The following is a 13,086-nucleotide window of genomic DNA, read 5'->3' as shown; positions in this document are numbered from 1 at the left end:
CCATAGAAGTTTTAGATTCATAGATATCAATTAGATTGCTTGACTGAGTCTAGAGTGCTGATGTGCGTTCAGGCGATGAAACAATATCCTTTGGGAGACTTTTGTTTTAGAATATTTTTCAGGAGTGATAAATACGAAGGATATATTAGACGAAGGATAAGTATGAAGGATATTTGAGACGAAGGATAAATATGAAGGATATTTGAGACGATGGATAAATATGAAGGATATTTGGGACGAAAAATAAATATGAATGATTGCGGCGAATAATCACAAATAAAAAGGATAATTGGTACAAAGGATATTTATAATGAAGGGTAGACATGAAGGATATTTGCAATGTTAGATAATATCGTTTCTAAAATGTAATTTGGAGGTAGAGGCGGGAACACGAGAAAATTGAGTTATTTTTTAAAGAATACGCATTTCTACACCTAAAAACATTCATTGCACAACTGCATTGCTCAATAAATGCACCACCTACGTTCATGGTACATAACATAACATAACATAACATAGTGATGGCGGCGCTGAAGAGTAGGCCTGATGTGGCCTGTCGCCGATTCTTGTACTTTTCGTGCCTTGCTCACAGAAGATCTAAAATCGTGTCATTTGACCGGAACATTTCACAACTGATGACAGTTTGAAATAGCTACTAGACTTCCACCGGGTTCGATATGGTGCTAGGTATTTCAAGTCAGATCATATATTTTTCCATCGCTTTATCTAGTCTGTTCTTGAACGCGTTCATACTTGGAGCGCCAACGATGTAATTGGGGAGGCTGTTCCACATGTCGGTGATTCGAAGCGAGAAGAAATGTTGTCGCGTGGATGAGTTGCAGCGCAGTTTTTTTAGTACATACATGTGAGACTCCAGCCCTAAGAAACGCGTGCAAGAAAAGGTAAGGACAACAGGTGTAATATGAGGGAGAAATATGAGGGAGAAATATGAGGGAGAAACATGCGAGAAAAATATGAGGGAGGAATATGAGGGAGAAATATGAGGAAGAAATATGAGGAAGAAATATGAGGAAAAAATATGAGGGAGAAATATGAGGGAGAAATATGAGGGAGAAATATGAGGGAGAAACATGAGGGAGAAACATGAGGGAGAAATATTAGGGAGAAATATGAAGGAGAAACATGAGGGAGAAATATGAGGGAGAAATATGAAGGAGAAACATGCGAGAAAAATATGAGGGAGAAATATGAGGGGAAAACATGAGGGAGAAACATGAGTGAGAAATATGAGGAAGAAACGAGGGAGAAATATGAGGGAGAAATATTAGGGAGAAAGATGGGGAGAAATATGAGGGAGAAATGTGAGGGAGAAATGTGAGGGATAAATATGAAAATATGAGGGAGAAATATGAGGGTCGTCATGACGCAGGTAAGGGTCATCCCTCATGTCCGGCCCTCGCATGTCCGTCAGTGTCAGGACTTAAGCACTGCAGTGAAGGTTTTCGCCCTTTTTCTCCATCTAAGGATTGCTACAGCGCCTGCAGCTGCATTTCCATGAATTTAAATGGTCGTAGTTTCCATTAATTGTTATCACATGTTACGTTAAGGATGCTGGATTAGTTTGATCTTCTGCTTTCCTAGCTAATGGCCTTGTTAAAGCGTACTTTTTTCTATCTAATTTTTTATTTTTGGAAAATTTTAGTCAGATTTTATGAAAATATTCAGATGAAATTTTGAATGGAATGATATACGAATAATTATGAGGAGAAACGACATGAAAATAACAGTCTGAGAAACATTCTGCGCATCAATCGAAATTCACTTACAAAAAAAATAATATTGGCATTCTTCAATGAACGAGAAGCAGCAGACTTTCTGAAGTTTGAAAGTTCACTACTTTAAATTGTATGTAAATAATTTAACAAGAATATTTTTTGTTTGAAGTTTCAAATTGACAAGTTCGAGGGAACGACTCGTGACAGAGGCAAAGGCCAAAACTTTTAGGGGTTCTTTGCACAACTTGCCTTGGACCTCGTGACCTTCCTGACCTTCAAGTTCATATGCACAGCATTAGGTTTTATTTTTTCAGTTCGAGCAGCTCGCTTCTGTTAAAGAATCGACTGTTAAAAAGATACATTTCTTGCTGATTTCAGTTAATTCGAAGTTTTTTTCAGCGGACTGAATTTAATCGAATCAAATTCCTGAATAAATTCAACACTTTGTTAGGCAGCCAATACTGATCGCATAATCCCACTCACAATCAGCCTGATGAGACAGCACCGACATTATAAAAATCAATATCATTATTAATAGCGCGTTCCCGTCACTCTCTCCCCTTGAACTCGTGCAAATGATTCACGTGAAGCCATGAATATGATGGCGCAGGTAAATGTCGCTAATCCACAGCCATCGTCGATCCAACTGTCAAGACAACCGAGTTGGCAAAAATGAGAATTGAGCTAACAGAAGATTGTTATATAAACATGTATATGACCACTGCAAGAAATGAGGAAAATCTATTTTAAAACTAACGATACTCCTTAGGCTCGCATCACAGGAAAAAACTCGTTTAGATCCAATTCTCTGCTGTTTTTGTGAAAAAAATACACCTTATTTCGGCAAGTATTGCTCAAGTCAGCTAGAAAAACAGGTGCCGATATTTATTCAAGTGCTAAAGTAACAAGATATCAAACATGATCTCACTGCATAAGAAAAACAGTTGTGGCAGTTACTTTAGTGCTGGGGGACCACGCTTGTGACACGACTCAAGCACTGTCATGCAGGTTCAGTTCTTTTAGACGCAGAGCAATCACAAGCATTTTTGGGTGAACAGGTACTGTAATTTTGCGTTGTCTTGCAATAGTTCTTAATTACCAGTCCATAACTAAAACATGAATGAATTGAATTCCTGAAACAATGAAAAACGAAAGTGCGGAACTGGAAACTCTAAACGTAAAATGGAATTATTGTTGCCAACAAATGTGAATATCACTTTCCTATAAATTGATAATATTCCTTAAAACTACAGCTTCTGACTTGTGCGATGAAAATTACTTAACAAAAATGATTATTTGCTTAAATTAAACGGGCATAATGTTCTTAAATGGGCATATATATATATACATATACTAATTCAGCCTTTTTGAAGAAACATTATTTCGATAATCGTTTTACACAAAATTTTACTACTTAAACTGTTTACAGAACATGTCAACAACGTTCAATTTGCACATTATAACTACTCAAGTTTTATGCAGCGAGATATTGAAACCGGAAATTATGAATACTTGAATAATTTAAACGGGGATATTGAGAATGTTTATGTGAACCGCCGCTGCAGATGAAAGGCTTTAAGAGGATCGTACCGAACGTAAACACGCTGATCAATGGCCGTATTTTACATTAGTGGTTTCGTTCGTATCGTCAGCTCGGCTCCCATAAACACTCAGCAGTTCCACCAACAAATATCGATACTTGCGAACGCGATTTGTTAAAACAACGATTCTGGCAAGAACTAGAGTGTGGTAAACGTTGCAGTGAAATCTATGGCAGCAATGCAGTCAATGCAGTGCTAGTGCACTTAAGTTTATAACATTGCAATAGTGTTTATTATTTTCTAAGTATTTTTGGTGTAGTGTTTTGAGTCACCTCTGACGTGACCTCGTGCAGGCATGTCATGTACTCATTCATTGTTTTTTTTATACATCACGGAATTACGTGTTAGTATTTGCTCCGTATATTTGATGTTAATCTTCATTGTCGATTCGGCGACGGTTTGCATTGAGTCATGTATATTATTATTAATATTGGTCAATTACTTTTTTGTTTGGTTTTTCAGCGTATCTTGTTTTGTTAGGGTTTGGTTAATACAAGTTCCTTATTTGTTAGCATTTATGTATATCAGAAGCTATCCAAACCTGAGACTTAATCACGTTTTAATCAATAGAAGGGTTTTGGCTAGGAATACACACCGTTTGTATTTTCGTATTTTTCCATATGTAGTTAGCATATTGGTATAGTTTACATTTAATGTTTTATTTAACCATCATTAACGACTTAGTTAAATTTCTGAAGTGACTAAAAGTTTGTTTTCTTATCGATTTAATAGCCCTCAGCATCATCCATCGTATTCTGTCATCTAAAAGGTTTCATTCTCTATGTTATCCTCTTATATTTGCTCATTACATGAGATTTTTAATTTCCCAAGCAGACATTTTTCTTCAGTACAAGTCAAGTAATGCGTTTAATTTCAAAGCAGACGTTGCTTATCTTGAAACAAAGAGAAAGAATGAACATTATTTCAAGGAAAAAAATGGAGAAATCCTCCTAATGGAATCAGCCCAAAAACTCTGCGGTTATTTAGCCCAGTATTTAAATTACTGCTAATGTTAAATGCAGTGTAATAGAAATGCTGATTTTATTAGTACTTGTTATTAATTGTTGAATAAAAGGCATGCAAAATTGAATTTGTGATGTGAGCCTTTCCTTTGTTGTTAAAAATCCTATTTAGCAAACCAGCAAATATCAACTAATTAATTAGTTAATACCTTGAACACTCAACAATAAATGAAATTTCGAGCTCATTAACAAAATTGTTTGGTTGAAAACTTTGCAACGCTTGAAAGAACACATTTTTGCTCTCTATATATCAGCTTTACAACAATGATAGAAATGTAACTCTTATTAATCTATTATAGGCGCCCGAATGATTTCAATAAACAATCGTCAACAACATAGCGTGTGCCCACGTTCGCAGCATCCATTAGTTCGGTACACTCACGAGTGTTAAGTAAGCAAGGTCATCACGAGTGGCCATCAGTTTTATTATTCATTATTAATGGCGAGTAAACATTGGCTGAGGCAAGATTCCGATCGTGTCAAGGTAATTTTGATATTCATGGGTTGTTAAGCGGAAATTTCCAGCGAGCGTTTATTTTTTGGAATAAGTTTTTTGCCCGTCATTTGACATGCTCATACGTAAAAAATATAACTCAGTACTCACTGCAGTGAGTGACAGAGAGCACATTTTCTCGTGTACGAAAAAGTGAAGTCCCGGGCAGACGGACGGACAGACAGACAGACGAACGGACGGACGGACATGACGAGCATAATAGGGCATTTTTCCATTAATGAGAAAATTCGTTAAAATGCCAGTTTTCATTCAGTCACGTTGGATTCAGAATAAGGGTTAGAGACGCGAAGAGATATGCACGTCACAATCAGAAGTTGACTATCAATCTAACAACCAAGCGTTTAAAAAATCGTAATGCAACGTGGCAATGCCATTGAAAAGGGCAGTAGCTGTTTGCATGGTGTTTCCTTTACAAAAAAAGATAGATGGATTAGTCTTGAATTAAAACCTGCTTCTGTTGGTACAGGAGGCGTGACTGGAGTGGAAGGGACCCGGCAATCAACACTGGACGGCCGAGTTACTGAAGTGCATTCGAATCCCTCGGGTGCGGCACTTGGCCACACTCGCGAGATCGCAGGGCTTGCGGATACCAAATTCCAGCACCGATATTTCCTCCTAAACAATCAGTCAATAAAGAGTACTCAGCTCACGATTGCTGACGACAGTTTCCTATGCAAGGTTCGTAGAATGAAAGTCAACCCTTTGCTTCGAAGAGAAGAAGAAAGAAGCCTGGGAACTCGAAATGTGACGACTGGGAATGGATCGCGAGCATTGATCCGGCAAAGTCGGATTAGGAGAGACGTGAAAGGGCTAATGGAGTTCACCATCTTCAAAGAAAAGGGCTCGGTCGCTCTTTCCGTCGACAGACAACATGAACAAGACCGCTTTAGGAAATTAAATTCCTCAGTTCTTCAGCCGAGCAACCAAACAAAATATCATGAGCACAGGCTGAAAAAATCGCGCCATAAAAGGAAACGCAGTCGCAATCTGGGCCTTCATACCCTTTTTGATCACGTATTCATCGAAAAAAACGCAGAAAGCCTGATAAAGGCCATAAGCTCTCGGGAAAATGAAGTCCAAGAAGATAAAATGATAGATATTCCAGATTTTGATTGCGAGACAAAACTTTGCCAGCATCCTGACAATTCGTTGACAGGAAACTCTTTCAAGTCGAAGGAAAAAATTCGATTGCCTTCAGGAATAGAGGATGAGATCCATTATCCGGTGCACTTTTCGAGCAAGACCCACAAGCATCGAAAAGTTTATCGAAACTTTACAAAATCCTCAGCCCCTGAAACCGAAATTCCGTACTACCACTACGGTGACTCTACGATGATCAAAAACAACTTTTTCCCTCACCCACAAGCATCTTCAGACGTCAGCGGCGACTACAAAGACGTCACACACTACGAGCAGCAGTATGACCGTCACAAACACCAGTCAGGAGTACGTGTCTTGGCAGTGGACGTTCCGCCGTACGTGAATCGCGGTGACGACGCGGAGCTAGAGTGTCATTACGACTTGGCGCACCTGCAGCTATACTCCCTCAAGTGGTACCGAGACGACGACGAGTTCTTCAGGTTCATGCCATCCGAGGACCCCGCTCAGGTGGTGCTGCCAGTGCCGGGGGTGCAGGTCGAGGTGAGTTTCAGAGGGAATTATATCACCTTACAGAGGATATTATATCATGTTTTTTATGCCGTTAAAGTTTTTCTTCAATGAATCAATCTTATTAACGCATATTTTTATTTAACGTGGCAAATTTGACGACTAAATTTTATCTGAATGCAGTTGGTACGGCATCAAGAAAGTACAAGTTTTTAAGATAAATCGAGAGTCTTATCCTATCTTTTGGTTTGTACATGAAAACTTGAAGAACGTGGTGCTGAAAATACCGGATACTTTAAAAAATGTCGCACTAAGGAATATTTTTCTAACATTTTTTAACCCGATGTGAAATTAAAATATTAGAGCAGTCATGATCCCGACTATAATATGTTTGAATAAAACTCTTTTCAAACTCTTAAAACTCCCGTTTTTGAGTGACAGAGAGCAATGCAGTCACCAACGTAACCAAGCAGAATTAAAATATGGACCTTTAAATTTCGGAGTTCAGATCTGCGCGTCAAATAAGCGCTATACATACAGACTAAAAACGTTGCCTTTTAGTGTTTTAGGAGAATTGTCTGTACAATCCTTCGCGCATTGCTCGCCAAGGTGGAATATAACTTTTAATGTAAACCTCATTCGTCATTTGAGCTACAAATTTTCTCTTTACCTGAAAAGTTACCGGCAGTTATTGGCTTCAAAATCAGCCAAAAACTTTCTGGACAAACAGCAGATGCCTCGAGGATGAGAAAGTTCCGCATATTTTCGCGTATGTAAAATGGTGCTCTTTGTTTTCCGTGCGCTCTGTGGAATATGTTCCCTTTATTTTGTATTTTTTTTTGTATATATTTGTACCTATAACAAATATGTTCCTAGATTTGTATTGTATATAACATTAATTTTTAGATTTAGAATTTTTACAAGAAAATATAAGCACGTAATTCAGACTAAATGCAAATAATTCTAAATGCAACTAAATCTAGGAAACAGAATTTCATGCGATATACGTTAGGCAAAGATAATTACTGAAATTTAAATGCTGTCATTTACTTTTATAGTAAAGAACAGCCTACGTCCATTTGTCCACCTCAAATCCTCAACATAGTATAGTAGAATACCCAATCGCATTTTTAATCATAGAAACACTATCACTAAGTGGCGTCACGCATATAGTAAAGAACAGCATTTTACACTACAGCGTCACATATAGTGGAGATAAACACAAAACATTCGAGCCACATTCCAATTCTTTAGTGGTTTGACTCTAACTTTAGTGGAAAATTCACGAAAGACCAAAAGCCGGAGCTAGACTCGTTGTAAAGCTGGAGTGAAGGTTGGAATTCGGCGCTCTCTATCGGATGGGAGGGACAGCGCTGCATTTACATGTCAGGCTCCCAAACTTTTTCTTGATTTCTTTACAAACTTTTTTCATGGCATTTTGGAAATTTTCGCAGGTTTCCAATGTTGTAGAAAATCTCATTGCATTGCTGAAACTATTTCAAAATCAATCGATTGTTACTTATGATTAAATGGCTTCGAGCGGAAAGCAAATAAAAATTCATACAACATTACTATAAAAAATGTTTGAATGAAAAATAATCATCATATTCATTTCCCAACACAAAGAGATTTATTGAACATATTAGAAAATATTTCATACTCGAACGCTTTCTTTTACGCTCCTTGATTAAAGATTTTTCTTATAACATTTTTTCTCGCATTAGCATGTGAAAGAGTAACAAGGTATCAAAGTATTGAAACAGCTTGCCATTGGGAGAAGGTGCTTTTTATTTCTTATATATCTAACGAAATATAAATTCTTACGGATACTCTGTTCCAAACAGGGCTTGCGATTTTTAACTTCAAAATCATGACATTGAACGAACGAAATAATTTGCATTGGCTTAAAATTTAGGCTCAGAAAAATGCGAACTTCTTCCTCCGATTTTTGAAACAATCAGCAAATTTCATTAAAGCATTTCTCAATAGAAAGACATACCATCGATTTAATTCCATAGCTGACAAACCCTGAAAATCGCCAAAATAATATAAAGCTATCTCTCTTTTTATTCTACTTAGCTATTGATATGTACACAAAGTCTATAAATTCAGAACCTAATGCTGCTTTGTTCGCCTGCATACTATTTTATACGATGGCTGTATCACGGCACCAGAGCGCCGTGTTGCGCTCGCTCCCCTTGACGGTAGTCGCATTAATATTCCAGATGGCGAACAGCACAGGCGCCACTCTGCTGCTGAAGGCAGTAACGCGACAGACTGAAGGCCACTACAAGTGCGAGGTGCTGTCAGATGCACCAGAGTACTACACTGCAGACCGTAGTGCACCTCTGCTGGTCGTAGGTGAGTGGAACCAAGGGACACGAGCTACCGTGGTGCTCCTCTGCTGGTGGTAGGTGAGAAGTGAGGGACACGAGCTACCGTATTTCATCTCATTTAGTGAAGCAGGTGGCAATGTTCTTCGAAGTACTCAATCCAAGTTCATTGCACGTGATTAGGAATTATTTTTACCAAGACTAGCATGCAATTACCTGCCATGTTCAGTAAAAACAAAAACAACATAGCGTTGATAAAAATCCCATTTAAACAGAGGGATATCACCAGAAAGCTGATGTCCCTCATATCTGCAGCCCTCGAGAGATCTACAGCCGTCGTGGTATAGGATGTAGAGTCAGGCATTGTTTTCTAAATCTGCCGCGTCGCGTTCAACGGTGACAGTTCCGCTCTCAGAGGAAATCTTCTTCTTTTCAAAGACTGTTTGCTCACTGAGAGCCTCTCAAATAACTAAGACTTGGAAGAAGCTGCAAAATTACGATTGCAGCGGACAGTTGAAGCGTAACATGCGTGAGATGCATTATATGTTGAAATCAGAAAAGGCCGTTAGGAAGGTGTAATACTTGGACTTATTTCAATTAAGTCGAATGTCATCAAAAGATTTTGGGGACATTTACCTTGGTTGCAGGACGGATGGTGATAACATAGCAAAAAATGACATTGTTTGGTCCCCCAACTGCACTGACGAGAATTCTTTTAACCGATTTTTTCGATTTTTTTTTTAGATTGAGTTGATACTGTAGCACAATATTGATATTTAATAATATATATTGAATAAACTGTTTTCATAAATCTACTTGACATCTTTTAAATTGAACAAATTCAGATGCTTAGCGAACTTGCAATTAACTCAACGCAACGAACAACATGAGCAAATTTTCTTTAAGTGATTGGTAGGTGTAGGTTAGGTACTCGATAAGGGAATGAACAAAAGGCTTACAAAAATTTTATACAATCCATTTTCACATTCGACGTCTACACTAAAAAAATAAGAACTGGTTCCCAAATCGAAATAAAAGGAAAGTATATAGCGACCTTTGTTATAAAAGAGTTATGAATTTCACTACTGCTCTGCCAGGCGTATGATAAATTGGATCCAAAAATTTCCTTTCGCGATTTAGCTCCACTACTTTAAGAAAATTGGATGTATTTTGAAATCGATGCAGAAAATAATAAACATCAGATTTATTTATGTAATTAAATAAACATACTAATCATAATGAAGCCTTTATTGTGACAAAAGCTGATTTCCTAAAAGGGATCTTGTTGTTTGGGAGGCGGTTCCTTAGTGACCTTAATTACCTTCGATGTAAGTGTTTGTTTCAAGTTCGAGAAACCTCGAACTTGGGCTAACTTTACCCATGTTTTTTCGACTTGAACTCGTGAGGGAGACGACTTTCTTTAAACTACATTGACCATATGTACTGCGGTACGACCAAAAACAAAACACACAGAGAGTTTATGGGTGAAAAAAATTCCATTAGAGCTTTCTTTATACAACTGAAATAAAATGGCAGTAAAATCAAAACTAAACAGAATTAATGTAAATCAGAAATTTCCATGAAACCTGCCCTAAATTCGTTGCACCTGGAGCTACATTAATACCTAAAACACAACATAGTTTATGTGCACAAAAGAATTCGTTAAACATTCCTTAAATTTCATGAATTTGAAATTGCAGTAAGACCTAAAACTCAATGAAGTTAGTTCCAAGAAAAAAATAATTCCATGCCAAGGCAGGAAGTCATTGGATGATACATTCGAAGTAAATTTATGATGGAGATTCAGAACGAGGCTCGTTATATTTTAAGGAATTTTCCTCGTCACGTTTGAGAGTTTGAATGTTACTTTACGCTGGAAATGTTGATAGAATAATATAATGTAATAATAATAAAAGTCATAAAAATGACTTATTCAAATGCAACGAATCTTTTTCACAGTAGTTGAAAAATGTGCAGGTATTGATTATGATTAAATTAAACCCAATTCCTGTTCAAGCAAACATCATTAACTATAGTTCACCACTTATGATGAAGTCGAGGGCCCTCAAATAGCAAAGTCCTCTTCATTTCCGGCCAAGAGGCAGCAAGCTGAGGATAAACTTGGAGTGCATTCCTTGCCCGGAATGTGTTGAGTTGCCGGCGGTCCGCTGGGGCGGAACACAAGCACTCGTTTTAATTAGGAACTCCGACGACGAGTCGAAGGCCGTTCGCGTGAAGTGCCCTATACGAGCGAGCGCTTCAAATTTCACCGACAAATGCAAAAGCACGAAGCAATTTGGAGCCTGGATTGCCCCAGGCTCCCTCGGACTGCTCACTTTCTCGCAGTCCATTATTTTCCGGTAGGTACTCCACACTTCAGGGAATTGCGCAGGATAATTGAGGTTGCCGGTCATGAATGGCATCACTTAATCTGGCTTTTTTCCTTAAACGAAAGCGGCCTCTTACAACTTCCATTCATGGTAAATGTTACGTGAGGTTACATAGCACAGGAAACATTTTCAGCGGTAGAAGGACACTTTTAGTTTCTTACTTGATTCAAGCGAGTTTGAATTTCGTAAATTGACGATGTATTATTTTTTTGCGCATTACACAGATCATACGCTCAGGTTACGCAATTTGGGAAAAATTTATTTACTGTACATTTAGTGAAAAATTAAAAAAAACTCTAGGTAAAATTTCAGGAACGGTTTACGTGACAATAATATTTCTATAATAAATGTATTTCAGTCTCCGAGGCATACTCGTAATTTCCAGGCTGAATGCAAGTCTGTTTCGTTTCTTATTGAACAATCAAGTCAATTGAGTATTGAACGTATCTAATTGAGATTCATGTATCTTAAAATGTTTTTAAAAATTTAATTCAATTCAATACAACGCTTCAGATGTCCCCGATGATGAGCCGGAGATACTGGGCGCCCAGACGCGGTACCGCCTGGGCGACGTCGCGCGCCTCTTGTGCCGCTCGGCGAAAAGCAGACCAGCTTCAAGAATATCCTGGTACATCAACGACTGGAAGGTGGGTCAATTGGTGCATCAACGACTGGAAGGTGGGTCAATTGGTACATCAACGACTGGAAGGTGGGTCAGTTGGTACATCAACGACTAGAAGGTGGGTCAATTGGTACATCAACGACTGGTAGGTGGGTCAATTGGTACATCAACGACTGAAAGGTAGGTCAAATGGTACATTAAAGACTGAATGGTGGGTCAGTTGGTACCAATGAGGGTGTTTCTTATACTGATATTGATGTCATAAATTTCTAGCAAAGAGAAACCAGTTAAAACGTTATCTTTCCAATTGTAGGATTTTGAGATACGAAAGAAATTACCAAAAATTATGAAATCCTCTGGGCGGCTAATATATAATATACTAAAAATGTTAAGGTTACATCATTGACGACAAGAAAGTTGCAAAAATAGTTATTGACGCACAGACGGCTAGCGCTGTTTATGAAAGTTGGTAAAATAAAGACATTTTTACGTCGTAATCAGGTTGAATTAATTTGGAAAAACATTATTCAATCATATCATTGAATGTGAGATAATAACACAAACCTAAATAAGTAAAGTAAGAGATAATTAGTGATATGCCACGAAATTACCTTTGTTGAGGCTTTTCGTGCGCAACTGATTCCGTCCCTTAACGCTGTAATAGGAGGTGTCGTCAGGAGCCATTGTCATTCAGTAGACAGAACGTTTATAGACCTACGACACTACGCAACCTTTGAATTCGCTTTCGTTTCGTTAAGTATTTACTCGTACCTATTCGAAATTTACCCCAGTTCCTCCGATGATTCGGTGAGCTACTTTAGTCTAATGTATTTATTTTGTATCATTGTATGTAATATTCTTGAACCATATTGTTGAATACCACGTTAACCTGTTTATCTCGTATTACAAATGGTTGTGTCTTTATGTGCAGAAACTCACCATCAATAAACCTGATAAAAGTGTCGAATCATCTTGTTACTTTCACGAAACTTTGAGGAAACCTTTATAACCCTTTTTCTCAAGCAAAGAGAAATAACTGCATGGACAATTTTAACAACCCATTATAGTAACAACCCATTATAGAAGTAAACAGACTCCCAATATTCTAGACCTGGTGTTTACCAGTGATGAATCACTGTTGGATGAGCTTCGTCACGAGGCTCCTTTGGGCAAAAGCCATCACCAATCATTGTTTTTCAGACTTAAGTGCTGTACAGAAAAGACGCCTCGGAAGCGTGAGCGTTTGAATTTTGCGAAAGG

General features: G+C 37.9%; 1 protein-coding gene across 1 annotated transcript in view; it reads left to right on the top strand.

Moving 5' to 3' along the window:
- LOC108681922 overlaps positions 1-13,086 on the top strand; it is a 61,002-nt gene that overhangs the window by 39,270 nt on the left and 8,646 nt on the right. The window contains exons 2-4 of the mRNA XM_018171003.2: positions 5,340-6,514; positions 8,707-8,842; positions 11,718-11,851. Coding sequence (XP_018026492.1) covers positions 5,340-6,514; positions 8,707-8,842; positions 11,718-11,851 — 1,445 coding nt within the window. The remainder of the gene's footprint in view (positions 1-5,339; positions 6,515-8,706; positions 8,843-11,717; positions 11,852-13,086) is intronic.

The sequence above is a fragment of the Hyalella azteca genome, unplaced genomic scaffold, assembly GCF_000764305.2.
Source record: "Hyalella azteca isolate HAZT.00-mixed unplaced genomic scaffold, Hazt_2.0.2 contig11854, whole genome shotgun sequence".
Taxonomy (NCBI): domain Eukaryota; kingdom Metazoa; phylum Arthropoda; class Malacostraca; order Amphipoda; family Hyalellidae; genus Hyalella; species Hyalella azteca.
Note: the sequence above shows the minus strand (reverse complement) of the source record. Positions and strands in the feature narration are given on the sequence as shown.